This window comes from Bombina bombina, chromosome 4 (genome assembly GCF_027579735.1).
Source record: "Bombina bombina isolate aBomBom1 chromosome 4, aBomBom1.pri, whole genome shotgun sequence".
In the NCBI taxonomy this organism is placed as follows: Eukaryota; Metazoa; Chordata; class Amphibia; order Anura; family Bombinatoridae; genus Bombina; species Bombina bombina.
Genome location: NC_069502.1, coordinates 1,140,415,522 through 1,140,433,310, shown reverse-complemented (window position 1 = coordinate 1,140,433,310; position 17,789 = coordinate 1,140,415,522). Strand labels below are relative to the sequence as shown.

General features: G+C 38.5%; 1 protein-coding gene across 1 annotated transcript in view; it reads left to right on the top strand.

Moving 5' to 3' along the window:
* Window positions 1-17,789, top strand: part of RAB3GAP2 (RAB3 GTPase activating non-catalytic protein subunit 2) — a 470,453-nt gene that overhangs the window by 340,969 nt on the left and 111,695 nt on the right. Inside the window, 2 exon segments of the mRNA XM_053712514.1 lie at window positions 465-693; window positions 4,141-4,314. Coding sequence (XP_053568489.1) covers window positions 465-693; window positions 4,141-4,314 — 403 coding nt within the window.

Sequence of the window (17,789 nt, the reverse complement as noted above, 5' to 3'; positions counted from 1 at the left end):
GCATGTGAGGAAGAGGGGGAAAGAAATAGTGAGCAGGGGCTTATGTATGGGAGAGTGAGTTTAGATGGTGCAGATTATACTATATATAATAGGTGATGTCACTAGTAATGTCATGCATGATGTAATCAATGCTGTCATGTGTGATGTCATGCAAAGCTTCCAAGGGGTGAATGGGGAAAGTTTAAGTTAGGAATTCCCTTGCTTTTAAACATTTTATTGAAAACAATTTTTTTTTTTTTTGGGGGGGGGGTTTAAAACTTTTTTAAATTAATTAGTAATAATTAATTTCCTATGTACTGTTTAACTTACAATGTGATTATAATGTAATTTTATTTTGAGGCATTATCTTTAGTGTACGTTTTAATGTGGTCTGTGCTTGTCCCATTGATAGTATCTCACCCTTTAAATAAAATGTTCAGTGGCCTTGATTTCAACCAAGCATTCATTTTAGGTCTTTTTGCTAGTTTTCTAATCCTACTCAGGAGGATGAGATTGAATCACTCATGGATTCTTGGGAAGCCCTGTCTCTGGACACTGAATACTGGAAGCTCTTGCTGAAACAGCTGGAAGACTGCCTGATTCTCCAGTCTTTACTTCACTGTCAAGTGAACAGGAAGACGGCCAGAATATCTTCTCTCCAGATGGAGCCGCTTGGAAAACTTTCTGTCAAGAAGTTACTTGAAGGTGGAAAAGGTACCTAGAATAGGGCAAGCTGCAAACAAAAATCTGAAAGCCTTTTCACTGTTTTATTGTACATTTATTTATGCACACGTATTGGATTTTTTTTTGCGCAAATTCCATTCCTACATTTTGTAATCCTTTTACAAAATGATCATCATTTCAGTTAAAGTGAATGTAAACTTGAGCTTATTAGCTGAAGTCATAGGATAGAAGTTAAAAAATGAATGAGACTTTCATTCATGAAATGTTTAGCACATATCTTCAGAGATATTTAACATGAAACGCTATAAGGATAAGAGCCGATCCTCCGCCCGCCATATTCAGCAATTGATTGACAGATGACTCATCTGCAGTCAACTAATTGTTGTTTCCCCTAGGGCCGTGGCGTTTGTGCAAAGGGGCTGAACGCCCTGGGGGGGAAACAATGATTAGTTGATTGCAGATGAGTCATCTGTCAATCAATTGCTGAATATGGCGGGGGCGGAGGATCGACTCTTATCCTTATAGCGTTTCATGTTAAATATCTCTGAAGTATGTACTAAACATTTCATGAATGAAAGTCTCATTCATAACTTCTATCCTATGACTTTAGCTAATAAGCTCAAGTTTACATTAATTTTAAAGGAGATTTTGACTTCCCTCTTGTGCATGTACTTTACTTTTATGATTCAGAATACAATTTTAAACAGCTTTCCAATTTACTTATATTATCATATTTGGTTCATTCTCTTTGCCTCCTTTGGTGATGGAGAAGCAATGCACTACTAGGAGATAGCTGGACACATCGGTTGAGCCAATGAGAAGAGGCATATATGTGCTGCCACCAATCAACAGCTAGCTCCCAGTAATACGTTGCAGCTCCTTGGGCCTACCTAGGTACCCTTTTCAACAAAGGATACCAAGAGCACTAAACAAAGTAGATAATAGAAGTACATTTGGAAAGGGGTTGAAATTGTATGCTGTATCTGAATCATAAATAAAATCAAGAAAAATGTTGTGTTTCATATTCCTTTAAGTGTGCTATGATTTCTATGGACATAAGTAAGTGAGCAATGGAGTTAGTGAGAGGTTCTCTTTTGCTTGAATCCTGGTGTAAATTTGTAATGATGGTCTGTCTGGGACAAACAAAAGATCACTGGTGTTTATGACACAGCGAGTTGCTGGAAATGCTGCTAAATTATTTTATCTTGGTTCACCATATTAGCACTCACCAATGAAATCTGGATTATTGGACAGAAACCCAATATCTTCTGATAAGCATAAGTGTTTCATCAGTTACTTATAAACAACATACTTTAAACGTCTTGTTTGTGGCTATTTTTAACTATTGAGCTAAGTCAATGCTTAAAGGGACAGTATACGCCAATTTCCACATAACTGCATGTAATAGACACTAATATAAAGAATAATACGCACAGATACTGATATAAAAATCCAGTATAAAACCATTTAAAGGGACATTAAACACTTTGAGATGGTAATATAAAATGATAAATTGTATATAATAAAACAACTCTGCAATATACTTTCATTATTTATTTTGTCCTCTTTGCCTGTAATTCCATTCTGAAATTGTGAGCTTTTCAGTTCCTGTTAGAAATGGAAGTGCAGAACACTGTTAAATCCAGCACAACCATTGGCTGCACACTCTAGTGACCTATTTATAACTGTCTCTAATTGGCCACAGCAGAGAAGGTAACACAAGTTACAACATGGCAGCTCCCAGTGTTTTATAGACACTAAAACTTTACACTTATTTTGTCACATTTTAAACAACTAATGAAACTTTAAAAAAATACATCTACATGTCACTCATGGACTAATCTTTTCTTTGAATGCATCATTCTATCTAGCATGTATTTAGTGTTTAATGTCCCTTTAAAAACTTACTTAGAAGCTTTCAGTTTAGCTCTGTTTAAAAGGTTACTAGAACACCCACTGCAAGTGGGAAATAAGACCCCCCCCCCCCTTCCTCTCCTTATGAAAAGACTCTTTAAACAAACAGGAGCAAGCTGGAGTAGGTATACCTCGGTATTCTCCTAAAACTTTGGGGCTTAGTTGGGAATCTGAAAATCAGAGCAATGTTATTTAAAAATAAGCAAAACTATACATTTAAAAAAAAAAAAAAACCTGTATGGGCTATATAAATGGATCATCTACAAAACATTTATGCAAAGAAAAATCGAGTGTATAATGTCCCTTTAAGCATGGATTCCTTCTTTCATTCAGTAAGCTGTACAACACAGCCACATAACTATCTAGTGCCTTGACTGGAAAGCAGACTGTCACATAGCAGCACATTTTTAATTTAATGATTATCATTTTTCACTCTCACATATTTTCTGATTTTCGTTTTTATACTTTTCTTTTGGTTTTGTAATGCATGGTAGTATATATTGGTTTGTAAAAACGTTTCTCAATAATATGCAGGTTTTTACAGCAAATATAGCATTTTTAAGGGGAACTAGAAATAGTCCACCTAGAGATCGATTTTTTTTAATATTGTGAATAAAAGTTGATCACATTTTAAAATCACTTAATGAAGTTTAATGCTAAACATGTGGGCTCTTTAGTTAGATGAAACCTTAACATATTGTATAAAAAACCTCTACTGAATACTCCTCATATAATCTTTTTTACTGATACCTCACTTGTAAAATGATCGATTTATTATGCTGAAAACTGAAGCAGATACTGTGCACACTCCTGTGTTTCAACTGAGCTTAATTTAAAAGAAAAAAAAGCTTCACGCCTGTGCTCTGTCATAAGCTACAGCAAACACTGTGCTCCATGGAAATAGAGGAGTTCTCAGTGTATTTGGTTCCAATGGCGCTGTGGAAAAAAAATCTGCAGCAGGGCATTCAAAAATAGAATAAAATGCTGCAGTTTTAATCATATTAAACGTGAAGTGGGTTGCCTGTAATATAGCACATTTGGGGTAAGTGTGTGATTGGGAGTTTCTGTTGCAATATATTTACTGTAAAGGCACTGATTTACACATTCTGACTCCAAATATTTGCCGCTTGCCTTTTAAGGATAATATAGTATTTATACAGCGCCTACATTTTATTAATTCTAAGTTTTCTGGAGGGAAACATGTTTTTCCATAATTTTAAATTTAGAAATTCGCATTGCCCCTTCAGACATTGATTTCAGTCTCATTCTTTTGAGTTTTGATATCCTAAAAATTAATTTTGATATTAAAGAAATCACAAATGCAATCAAGGCTTTGTTAGAACCAAGGGTCCAGCCTTCAGCCGCCAACCTCATTATGAGATGTCTATATGCTGTTTTCTTCCATCTGCCACCCTTGTATTCTGCAGCTTGAACAATCTTTGCTGGAGATTGCTATTAAGGTGTTCCAAGATAAATTGAATAAGTGTAAGTGCATAAATAAAAAAAGCCTGCTACTAGTTGATGTAATCTGTCTTATTTTTAATAATTTGTTGTCATTTTTAGGGGGTATAGCTGACACAGTAGCAAAATGGGTCTTTAAACAAGATATCAACCCAAATATGTTGAAACTTGCCAGACAGAAAGGATGCCCTGAATCTACAGAAGATCCGAATGAAAGGAGTAGGAATGTCTTCTACCCAGGACAAGAGGCTGGAGTAGATACTGGAGAAATTCCAGGTAGATAACAAGTAACTTTACTTTGAAAACCAAATGTTCTCAGTGAGCCAAAAAAAGCTGTAGACCAAACTACAAAATATGAATATATTTTACTTCTTTTAGTAGCAAGTCACATATAACTTATGCTTATAGAAACAAGTCACATAACATTTAATCATTTTCAAGAGGCATGGCCTATTTCTTTTATTTGATGATGATAGTCCATAGGGAATACATAGATTTCCTGCCACTAGGAGGAGGCCAAGAACCCATACAAGCGCTTTCATCCCTCCCACCTCCCATCTCTCCCCAGTTTTGCTCTTGGCCTCACAGGAGAAGGTTGAGAATAAAGTTGTTCCAGCTACTTGCTTATGGATTATTATATGGTAGCTCAGACCAATGTAAGACCCATTATCCTGGGAAATATTAAAAAAGAAGAGATTTCAAGCACTTTGAGCAATACAGAGACATAGAAATACCCTGGTATGTGTGCAGTATCTCCCTATGGGATTTCAGCCACAACTATCCTTATGTGTCACAGAAACATGTCCCTTAGCCTCTCCCTGTGGGGATTAAGGTATTTCCTCTCAGATCCTCTGCTGTACCTGTACAAGCACCGGATGGGCTCTCTACGGTATACAGCTTTCTTCAATGGCGTGCTAAATCTAGTGGAGTGAGTGCTTCAAAAGGTAAGTGCAATGCCCTCACATAGTCCACAGCCTATTAGAAGGTAACCTCTCAGGTATAGCATAGCCAGGGGACATTTATTGTTATACACAATTACCTCCGCACTTAAGGGGGCAATGCAAAATATGCAGGTGTTTGTGTTAATGCTTATTTTCTAGTGCACTGTGTGCAGGCTCAGTGGAGTCACTTGATTTCTCCAACATTGGTGTCATCCATAACTTGTGGGAATATTCTCTTCCCCAACAGGAAATGGCAAAGAGCACAGCAAAAGCTGTCCATATAGTCCCTCCCAGGCTCCGCCCCCCCCAGTCATTCTCTTTGCCGCTCTGAACAAGTAGCATCTCCACGGAGATGGTGAAGAGTATGTGGTGTTTAGTTGTAGTTTTTTATTCTTCTATCAAGAGTTTGTTATTTTAAAATAGTGCTGGTATGTACTATTTACTCTGAAACAGAAAGAGATGAAGAGTTCTGTTTAAAAGAGGAGTATGATTTTAGCAGCAGTAACTAAAATCGATTGCTGTTCCCACACAGGACTGTTGAGCTGAGAGAACTTCAGTTGGGGGGAACAGTTTGCAGACTTTTCTGCTCAAGGTATGACTAGCCATTTTTCTAACAAGACTGTGTAATGCTGGAAGGCTGTCATTTTTCCCTCATGGGGATCGGTAAGCCATTTTCTTAGTCTCAAACAGAATAAAGGGCTTATTATGGGCTATAAACTGGTAGACACTTTTAGGGGCTAAATAGATTGCTTTATTTAAGTATTATATGCAGTTTGAAGTTGAATTTCACACTTTTATAACATTGGGGAACGTTTTTAGCACCAGGCACTTGTTAAGACACCTTCCCAGTCAGGAAGGGCCTTTCTCTGTAGTAGGCAGAGCCTCATTTTCGCGCCATTATTGCGCAGTTACTTTTGAGAACAGTACATGCAGGTGCATGTGTGAGGGTCTGGAATCCACTGAAAACGTTCCTAGAAGGCTTCATTTGGTATTGTATACCCCCCTGGGATTGGTGAAGTCGCAGCAAAGGCTGTGGCTGGGACTGTAAGGGGGTTAAAATTGTAAACGGCTCCGGTTTCCACATTTTAATGGTTAACAGCTTGGGGTGCAATACTTTGAATGCATTAAGACACTGTGGTGAAAATTTGGTAAAGATTGGATAATTCCTTCATAGTTTTTCACATATTCAGTAATAAAGTGTGCCCTGTTTAACATTTAAAGAGACAGTAACGGTTTTGTTTTAAAACGTTTTTTGTGCTTTATTAACCAGTTTAAGCCTGTTTAACATGTCTGTACCTTCAGATAGATCATGTTCTGTATGTATGGAAGCCAATGTGGTTCCACCTTCAAATATGTGTGATAATTGTGCCATAGCGTCCAAACAAAGTAAGGACAGTACTGTCACAAATAGTAAAGTTGCCCAGGATGATTCCTCAGATGAAGGAAGTAGACATAGTTCTACATCATCTCCTTCTGTGTCTATACCAGTTATGCCCGCGCAGGCGACCCCTAGTACTTCTAGCGCGCCAATGCTTGTTACTATGCAACAATTGACGGCAGTAATGGATAACTCCATAGCTAATATTTTATCCAAAATGCCAGCATTTCAGAGAAAGCGCGATTGTTCTGTTTTAAACACTGTAGAGCAGGAGGGCGCTGATGATAATTTTTCTGTCATACCCTCACACCAATCTGAAGTGGCAGTGAGGGAGGGTTTGTCAGATGGGGAAATTTCTGATACAGGAAGAATTTCTCAGCAGACAGAACCTGATGTTGTGACATTTAAATTTAAATTAGAGCATCTCCGCGCATTACTTAAGGAGGTGCTATCTACTCTGGATGATTGTGACAATCTGGTCATCCCAGAAAAATTGTGCAAGATGGACAAGTTTCTTGAGGTCCCGGTGCACCCTGATTCTTTTCCGATACCTAAACGGGTGGCGGACATAGTGAATAAGGAGTGGGAGAAGCCTGGCATACCTTTTGTCCCTCCTCCTATATTTAAGAAATTGTTCCCTATGGTCGACCCCAGGAAGGACTTATGGCAAACAGTCCCTAAGGTCGAGGGGGCGGTTTCTACTCTAGCCAAGCGCACGACCATTCCTATTGAGGACATTTGTGCTTTCAAAGATCCTATGGATAAAAAATTGGAGGGTTTGCTTAAAAAGATTTTTGTACAGCAAGGTTACCTCCTTCAACCTATTTCGTGCATTATTCCTGTCACTACAGCGGCGTGGTTCTGGTTCGAGGAACTGGAAAAGTCGCTCAGTAGGGAGACTCCCTATGAGGAAGTCATGGACAGAATTCACGCACTTAAGTTAGCTAATTCCTTTATTTTAGACGCCGCTTTGCAGTTAGCGAGGTTAGCGGCGAAAAATTCAGGGTTTGCAATTGTGGCGCGCAGAGCGCTCTGGCTAAAGTCTTGGTCGGCGGATGTATCTTCCAAGACAAAATTGCTTAATATCCCTTTCAAAGGTAAGACCCTTTTTGGGCCAGAATTGAAAGAGATTATTTCAGACATCACTGGGGGAAAGGGCCATGCCCTCCCACAAGATAAACCTTTCAAGGCTAAGAATAAGTCCAATTTTCGTTCCTTTCGCAATTTCAGGAACGGACCGGCTTCCAACTCGGCAGCCTCTAGACAAGAGGGTAACGCTTCCCAGACTAAACCAGCTTGGAAACCAATGCAAGGCTGGAACAAGGGTAAACAGGCCAAGAAGCCTGCTGCTGCTACCAAAACAGCATGAAGGGGTAGCCCCCGATCCGGGACCGGATCTTGTAGGGGGTAGATTCTCTCTCTTCGCTCAGGCTTGGGCAAGAGATGTTCAGGATCCCTGGGCACTAGAAATAGTCTCTCAGGGTTATCTTCTGGAATTCAAGGAACTACCCCCAAGGGGAAGGTTCCACATGTCTCACTTATCTTCAAACCAAATAAAGAGACAGGCATTCTTACATTGTGTAGAAGACCTGTTAAAGATGGGAGTGATACACCCAGTTCCAACTGTGGAACAGGGTCAGGGGTTTTACTCAAATCTGTTTGTAGTTCCCAAAAAAGAGGGAACTCTCAGACCAATTCTGGATTTAAAAATTCTAAACAAATTTCTCAGAGTTCCATCGTTCAAAATGGAAACCATTCTAACAATTTTACCTACAATCCAGGAGGGTCAATTTATGACTACCGTGGATTTAAAGGATGCGTATCTACATATTCCTATCCACAAAGATCATCATCAGTTCCTAAGGTTCGCCTTTCTGGACAAGCATTACCAGTTCGTAGCTCTCCCATTCGGGCTAGCCACTGCTCCAAGGATTTTCACAAAGTTGCTAGGGTCCCTTCTAGGTTTTTCTTCCGGTTCTAAGACCAAGGGGTATTGCAGTGGCACCTTATCTGGACGACATTCTAATCCAAGCGTCGTCTCTTTCCAAAGCAAAGGCTAATACAGACATTGTTCTAGCCTTTCTCAGATCTCACGGGTGGAAGGTGAACGTAGAAAAGAGTTCCCTGTCTCCGTCGACAAGAGTTCCCTTCTTGGGAACGATAATAGATTCTTTAAAAATGAAGTTCTTCCTGACAGAAGTCAGAAGGTCAAAGCTTCTAAACGCTTGTCAAGTTCTTCACTCTATTCTGCAGCCTTCCATAGCTCAGTGCATGGAAGTAGTAGGGTTGATGGTTGCAGCAATGGACATAGTTCCTTTTGCTCGAATTCATCTAAGACCATTACAATTGTGCATGCTCAAGCAGTGGAATGGGGACTATACAGACTTGTCTCCAATGATTCAAGTAGACCAGATGACCAGAGACTCACTCCGTTGGTGGTTGACCCAGGATCACCTGTCCCAGGGAATGATTTTCCGCAGACCAGAGTGGGTCATTGTCACGACCGACGCCAGTCTATTAGGCTGGGGCGCGGTCTGGGATTCTCTGAAAGCTCAGGGTCTATGTTCTCGGGAAGAGTCTCTTCTCCCGATAAACATTCTGGAACTGAGAGCGATATTCAATGGTCTCTGGGCTTGGCCTCAACTAGCGAAGGCCGGATTCATAAGATTCCAGTCAGACAACATGACGACTGTAGCTTACATCAACCATCAGGGGGGAACAAGGAGTTCCTTGGCGATGAGAGAGGTGTCCAAAATCATCAAATGCGCAGAGGATCACTTCTGCCACCTATCTGCAATCTACATCCCAGGAGTAGACAACTGGGAGGCGGATTATCTGAGTCGTCAGACTTTTCATCCGGGGGAGTGGGAACTTCACCCGGAGGTGTTTGCCCAGTTGACTCAATTATGGGGCATTCCAGACATGGATCTGATGGCGTCTCGTCAGAACTTCAAGGTTCCTTGCTACGGGTCCAGATCCAGGGATCCCAAGGCGACTCTAGTGGATGCATTAGTGGCGCCTTGGTCGTTCAACCTAGCTTATGCGTTTCCACCGTTCCCTCTCCTTCCCAGGCTTGTAGCCAGAATCAAACAGGAGAAGGCCTCGGTGATTCTGATAGCTCCTGCGCGGCCACGCAGGACTTGGTATGCAGACCTGGTGAATATGTCATCGGCTCCACCATGGAAGCTACCTTTGAGACAGGATCTTCTAGTACAAGGTCCATTCGAACATCCAAATCTAGTTTCTCTCCAGCTGACTGCTTGGAAATTGAACGCTTGATTTTATCCAAGCGCAGGTTTTCAGATTCAGTGATAGATACTCTGGTCCAAGCCAGAAAACCTGTGACTAGAAAGATTTACCATAAAATATGGAAAAGATATATCTGTTGGTGTGAATCCAAGGGATTCTCATGGAGTAAGATTAAAATTCCCAGGATCCTCCCCTTTCTCCAAGAAGGTTTGGATAAGGGATTGTCAGCAAGTTCTCTAAAAGGACAGATTTCTGCTTTATCTGTCTTGTTACACAAACGACTGGCAGCTGTGCCAGATGTACAAGCTTTTGTACAGGCTTTGGTCAGAATCAAGCCTGTTTACAGACCCTTGACTCCTCCCTGGAGTCTAAATTTAGTTCTTTCAGTTCTTCAAGGGGTTCCGTTTGAACCCTTACATTCCATAGATATCAAGTTACTATCTTGGAAAGTTCTGTTTTTGGTTGCTATTTCTTCTGCTAGAAGAGTTTCTGAACTATCTGCTTTGCAGTGTGATCCACCCTATCTGGTGTTCCATTCAGATAAGGTTGTTTTGCGTACCAAGCCTGGTTTTCTTCCAAAAGTTGTTTCCAACAAGAATATTAACCAGGAAATAGTTGTTCCTTCTTTGTGTCCGAATCCAGTTTCAAAGAAGGAACGTTTGTTACACAATTTAGATGTAGTCCGTGCTTTAAAGTTCTATTTAGAAGCAACAAAGGATTTCAGACAAACTTCTTCTTTGTTTGTCGTTTATTCTGGTAAGAGGAGAGGACAAAAATCTACTGCTACCTCTCTTTCTGACTGAAAAGCATCATCCGATTGGCTTATGAGACTGCCGGACGGCAGCCTCCTGAACGAATCACAGCTCACTCTACTAGGGCTGTGGCTTCCACATGGGCCTTTAAGAACGAGGCTTCTGTTGATCAGATATGTAAGGCAGCGACTTGGTCTTGCAAGCCGTGGTGCCTTCTGTTTAGGTAACCTGATTTGCTCCCTCCCTTCATCCGTGTCCTAAAGCTTTGGTATTGGTTCCCACAAGTTATGGATGACGCCGTGGACCGGACACACCAATGTTGGAGAAAACAGAATTTATGCTTACCTGATAAATTACTTTCTCCAACAGTGTGTCCGGTCCACGGCCCGCCCTGGTTTTTTTAATCAGGTTTGAAAAATTTCTTTCTCTATACACTACAGTCACCACGGCAACCTATAGTTTCTCCTTTTTTCTCCTAACCGTCGGTCGAATGACTGGGGGGGCGGAGCCTGGGAGGGACTATATGGACAGCTTTTGCTGTGCTCTTTGCCATTTCCTGTTGGGGAAGAGAATATTCCCACAAGTTATGGATGACGCTGTGGACCGGACACACCGTTGGAGAAAGTAATTTATCAGGTAAGCATAAATTCTGTTTCTTTTAGAAAGCTGTATCCCTTTTATTATTATTTTTTCAATGGGTACTTGATTATTCTGAAATCTCCTCAGTGCTTCTTTTTGGCATGCTTTTAGCCACTCCGTATCATAGGATGGGATCTCAGATTAGTTCCTTTTTGAGGTTTGACAGCTCGCTTAGTGGGACATTGCTCTTGTTTATCAGAGCGCATTTCTAACACAGTGGAGCACAGTTTTTAAAGTTTTCCCTGCACTGTAGAAAGCCAAGACATGGTGTCTAAAAATATTCAGAGAGTGAATCCTATATTGCTGTCAGGAGAAATCAGTGTGTTTCCTCTGAAAAACCTATGTATACTATTAGGTAACTTGGCACCGGAATAGCCATATATTTTATTATATATGCTTTAACTTCCACCTTAAGTGTGTGAACATTGCATTATGCATTTGTTTAAAAAACCTGCAAGTTTGAATCCCCATAGTATTGCTTGCACACCTTTTCAAGGTTCTTAAGCATTCTGCTAATCATGAATTCTAAAGCACCATGACGTGATAAGAGAACACTGCATTGTGTATTATGCACATCTGTGCTTCCATGCATAATGAATCCATGAGTTTTTATCATGTAAAGCAACGCATCACTGTATTATTTACACATCAGAAAAGGTATTCTAGGAGCAGACTTAAAATACAGTCATTGGAATACTATAGCCTGGTGTCATGATAAAGATAATGCATAAGGATATATAGATACCCTGTATATTCTCTTATACATATCAATGTACCTTATAGTATGTATTATAGTCTCTGCATTGACATGTACCATATGTGCTGACTCATGCATTGTATGCAGTATCGATGTTGTATTGACAGTACAGGCCAATTAGATGCACTTTATTAACTAATCCGATGTACCTTAATGTACACAGTATAGTTCTATATAAGTAGAACATTTCAATTACAGATACATTATTATTACTAGTTATATGTACCGTATTATATGTAGTAAAGTTTTCTGTATTGACGGAACATGCTAATTTCATGTAATATATTTGTTATTTTTAGGTATCTTATTGTTTGCAATATAGATTATGTATAGTTAGAACATGCTAATATCATGTATCTTGTGCATGATTCCTTGTATTTTATTGTACGTAGTCTATTTTCTGTATTGACGGAAAATGCAAAGTACCTTATTTGCTAATTACCTGTACTTTATAATTTGCAGGTAGATTGGCTGCTAATTCTTTAACTGAAGGCCTTCAAAAATGCATTAAATGGACACTGAACCCAATTTTTTTTTTGTGTGATTCAGATAGAGCATGACATTTTAAGCAACTTTCTAATTTACTCCTATTATCGATTTTTCTTCGTTCACTATCTTTATTTGAAAAAGAAGGCATCTAAGCTTCTTTTTTGGTTCAGATTATGGACAGCACTTTTTTATTGGTGAATGAATTTATCCACCAATCAGCAAGAACAACCCAGGTTTTTCACCAAAAATGGGCCAGCATCTAAACTTACATTCTTGCATTTCAAATAAAGATACAAAGAGAATGAAGAAAATTTCATAATAGGAGTAAATTAGAAAGTTGCTTAAGATTTCATGCTCTATCTAATTCACAAAAGAAAAAATGTGGGTTCAGTGTCCCTTTAAGGAAATGTCTAATGCTTTTATTTGTGATGCAGTAATGGACATCAACTGGAATGGATGTCAAGAATATGTCCATGGCAGTCCTCACAAAAAGGGCTTTATGGCTTAAACCTTGGTCGTCAGGGTGTCTAAAAATGTCTGTCTCTTTATTTTTAATGGCAAAATTCTTTTGGTTCTGACCTGGACTCCATAATTTAGACTGTGACAGAAGGTAAAAGTTTCCTTCTCTGGATAAGAAATCAAAGGGAAAGAGTGGGCCAGGAAAACCAGTTTCCTTTGCTTCGCAATAGATCAGAAATCTTCCTCCTCTCAGAGTTCTCCTGGCTCGCCTTGAAGCCTGGTTCTTCATAGACAAAGCATATGCAATCCAAGAAGTCCAATGCAAATTCTAAATCTGCATGAAGGTGCCGCCCCCAGACCAGAACTTCTTCTGGTAGGGGGCAGCTTGAGTCTTTTCAAAAGGCCTCATTTTCATTCAGTCCAAGGCCCTTGGATTCAAATCATCATATCCCAAGGCTACAGGATAGGCTTTCAATCCAGGTCTCTTTGAGGACGATTCCATCTGTTTCATGTCCCCAAATATCCTGTGGCTGCCTTCATTCAGTGTGTTCAGGAACAAGAGTATCTGGGAGTAATTGTTCCTTATCACTATATTGTCCCAAAGAAGGAAGGGACTTTCAGACAGATTTTGTATTTGAAATCCTTAAACAAGTTCTTAAGGGTACTGACTTTCAGAATGGAATCAATTGGCACAATTTTACCCATGATCCAATAGGGCCTATTTATGTCTACCAAAGACCTCTAGGATGCATACCTCCTATCGCTTTTCAAGGATCATCATCAATTACTCAGACTTGACTTCCTCAACAGACACTATCTGATTGTTGCCATTCCTTTTGGTCTAGCTGCAGCTCCACGTATCTTCACAAAGTTGCAGGGAGCATTATTAACTGTAATCAGAGTCCAGGCATCTCTAGTGCCACTTTTCTGAATGACATCCTAGTTCAGGCTTCTTCTCTGCCTCTTGCAATGCTGAAAAGCTTCTATACATCCTTCAGGATCTTGGTTGGAGAATCAATGTTACAAAAAGCTTTTTCTGCAAATACAAAGGTGTCTTTTCTGGGAATCATCATGGACTCAGTTTTAATACACCTTTACCTTATGAAGTCTCACAGGCTCAAACTTCAGAAGGCACCTCCTCTTCTTTAAAGTTATCATCTTCCTTCTGTAGCTCAATGCATGGAGGTAGTGGGCCTTATGGTTGCGGCTTTGGATGCAGTCCCTTTGCCCACCTTCTCTTTCAGCCTCTCCAATTGTTTTTGCTCAAGATATGGACTAAGAATTATCTGCATTTGAAACAGCAGATCATTCCCTATGTATAAGTTAGCGCTGTGGAATATGTTGGTGCTCTACAAATAGCTGATAATAAAAATTTACAGAACCCACAGTAATTCCTATTAATGTTTTTAAATTTTACTTGTAACATATGTTTATCTTTGAAAATTAGTGTTTAGCTCATAAATCACTTTAACTCTCTGTATTATCAAGACCCACAGCAATTCTTAATAATGTATTTATATTTTACTTGTAACAGATGAGAAAAAACTTTGTGTTTAGCTTATAAAACTCTTTAACTCTCTGTATTATCAAAATAATGTGTTGAGTAACTGTATAGTTTGCAAAGGGAGCAATCAACACTTTATGCAAAAATCCATGACCATTCATGGACCTTATCTATACAATAATTGCGTTTGTAACGCGTCCGTTGGTGTCGCCAGTTGCGCACGCATCTTTAAAGGAATGTTGGCTGAGCGCCAGTGTTAATTTCGTTGACTAAAACTAGACTAAAATGACAATAAAACTAACAAAAATTCTGTTAACTAAAATAAGACTAAAACTAAAATGGCATTTTAGTAAACAGACTATGACTAAAACTAAATCAAAATTTGCTGTCAAAATTAACACTTTATGCAAGGTGTTATAATCAATCCATATCTAATTAATGCTTTTTTGAAAAGGAAAAAAAAAAGCAAGGCTATCTTCTTGTTTATTTACCAAATTTGGTTTTATTTAGTTTTAAGATAAATAAAGACGTTATATACCACAACAGTTAAATCTGTATTGCATGTTCAAACCTTAATACCGTAAATAAAAACAGGTTAATAAACCTTTACTCCTGCAGTACATAATGAGTTTGGAAGTTCTAGAGCAGTGTTAATTTTGTTGCCGAAATATTTTTAAATCTGTGAACAATCAACTGAGTCTTCCTATAGAAATAAGAATAACCCATGAGCATGGGTTTAAGTTATGCTGTGCCTGTGCTAGCTACAGAAACATTTTGTCGTGTTGAGTTACTTGATACTTGTTTAAGTTTTTATATTGGGTAATTTGTGCAGTGGCGTTACAGCCAATACAGTTTACAGTTTGTTTGTTTTATATTTTAAAGTTACACTTGTTTGTTTATGAAACATGGTTTTATTTAATTTTAAGTTTAATAAAGACGTTGTATATAACAACGGCTAAATCTGTATCTGTATTGCATGTTCAAACCTTAATACCATAAATAATAACAAGTGTTATGTTTGCTCCTGGAGTATATAATGAGTTTGGAAATTGTTTAGATAATCCTTGAGGGTGGGAGAGGAGGAGTAGTAGTGTCCACAGGAGTGAAAAAACGTACTAAATGACTGAACCAGTTTGGTCCAAAAACAGATATCCACCTAAAATACAAAGACAAATATGGTGCAGGTAACTTCACACAATTGTACATAAAAGGGAATAGGCTTACCAATACTCAGTCGACGCGTTTCGGCCCCTGTCAGGCCTTTATCAAGACTGAGTTTATTTAGGAGAATGTGTCCTTATAAAGGGTATTGTAGCCAATAATCAGATTGAATTTTTGCGCCAAAACTTTAAGCTCCGCCCACTTCCTGTTGACTGCATTGTGGGTATGGGCATTGTATTCACCGCCACCTAACAATTGACTCTGAATAGTAATTGTCTCCAATAAGGGGTACCCCAAAAATAACAAACTGCTTTTTCATTGTTTTTATTGGAAAGTCTTCTAACGGTCTAAATGATATATTGTATCAGAGGACATTTTTGTTGACAACGGATTTTGTTACACTTCTCAGTATAAATATTTGCAACAAAGCCAGCATATATCTTTTTGCAACAAAGCCATTTTATCAAATACTGAGTAAGAAGTATTGGGGAGATATCTTTGGTCAATTGAGATTTCTTAGTGATTTTAAATATTTGATTGTAATATATATTGAATAAGGTGCACCTTATATACAACTGTTCAATTTTATGTAATAAATAATAAAATTTAATTATAGATTTATTAAATTTGTTAATATTTTATATTTTGTATTGTTTGAAATATAACACATTTTATAGCATATTTTTATTTATATTTATATTCTATATAGTGCTATTACTTTATAGGTAGAGCTGTTTTAGCGCACTCTAATTGTGTATACTTAATATTTTTTCAGTGTGGGTTTTGGGAAACCACACTTTATAGAGTTGCATAAATCTACCGCAAAGGGTTAACACACTTTTCTGCATTGTATTCATAGTAAGGGCATTTTCTCCAATACTATTCCTATATTGGTCCTGTATTGTGCATTGTGGGTATGGGCATTGTATTCATAGTAAGGGCATTTTCTCCAATACTATTCCTATATTGGTCCTGTATTAGTCCTAACCAACTAATCTGTGTTAGCTTAGAGAAGGGAAGTGGTCTACCTGATATCTGTTACGTGTGTATAGTTACTTAATACCAAGGTTAGTACCGGATGTTGACTTCCGGTTGGTACGGACACTGATGTCACTTCCGGTGTATCTGCATATAGTATAGCAGATTTTAGCAAAATTCTAAAATACCCAACTTATTGTGCCAGGATATGGCTATAGTGATTCGTCTGTCATAATGAGATTGGATAATTATTTTAGAGAGTAATTATGCTATATGAAGTGTTGACAATTGCCCACGGAGTGTTATTTCCGATAACGGCAAAATATGACGTCATTTCCGGTTCCGGAATGTCCCCGGAGTTGTACTTCCGGTTTCGCTAAATTTTAAAGTTGTTTCCGGTCGGTTCTTAAGAATAGACGTGACAGGCTAAAATGATACAGGGTAGTAGTATGGGACAAACATATCAGTTCCGGACTACATAGGAGAGGACATAATCATCTTGTATCTATTAGAAACAGACAGACCTTACTTTTGGATAAACGTGACAGGCTAAGATGATACATGTATGGGACAAACATGTCAGTTCCGGACTATACAGAAAAGGACATAATCATCTTGTGTCTATTAGAAAGACATAACATGTATCTAATAAAAAATTATATAATAATTTTTAAAATTCACTTGTGTGTATCAATTGTAGCTCGCTTGCAAGCTGTATATACAAATGGTGTGAATAAAAAGGTTGTGAATAAAAATGACTACTTGAGTGGGTTACTATAGAAACAAGGGAGATGGCTATTTGGATAGCATAACAAATCAGATACAAATAGATAGAGATAGAAATAAATGGTAATCAGATAAACATCCAGATTAATAGCTTATACAAATAGCTTATGAAGGTAAGTGGGCTTATAATAGCTCATAAAGCCTCATTTCAGGTAATTCCACATATAATATAGAATTGATCAATGTAGATAGGTGGTCGAATATTTTAATCCCCAAAATCGTGACGTCACTACCATGTTTGGGGTGGAATTTAGTTAGTTGCTGAAATTTGCAACTGGGGCCGTGTATCACATTAGATCTGTATCTAAACCACATTGGATGCTAGAGAAATACGCATCTAGGCAAATTTAGATAGTTGAACTATGATCAGATATGGCCGAAGAACGGCATTGACTAGGTCTTGGCGTCACGACAACTCATATGACCCTATTGGTGGTGATTAATGAACTGTCTCTTGATTAAACATGGAGAAAATAGGGAGCTAGCTTATAGACTCATAAGCCTTAATCAAACTTTGTGGAGATAAAATAATTGATGGTATAGCACTAGAGGGGACTGGTATGTATCTCGGAAATATAATAAAACAGTGGTCGTAAATATATACATGAAACCGTGACCTTGCACATTGTATGTGTATTGCAGAGTATGCCCCTCAGGG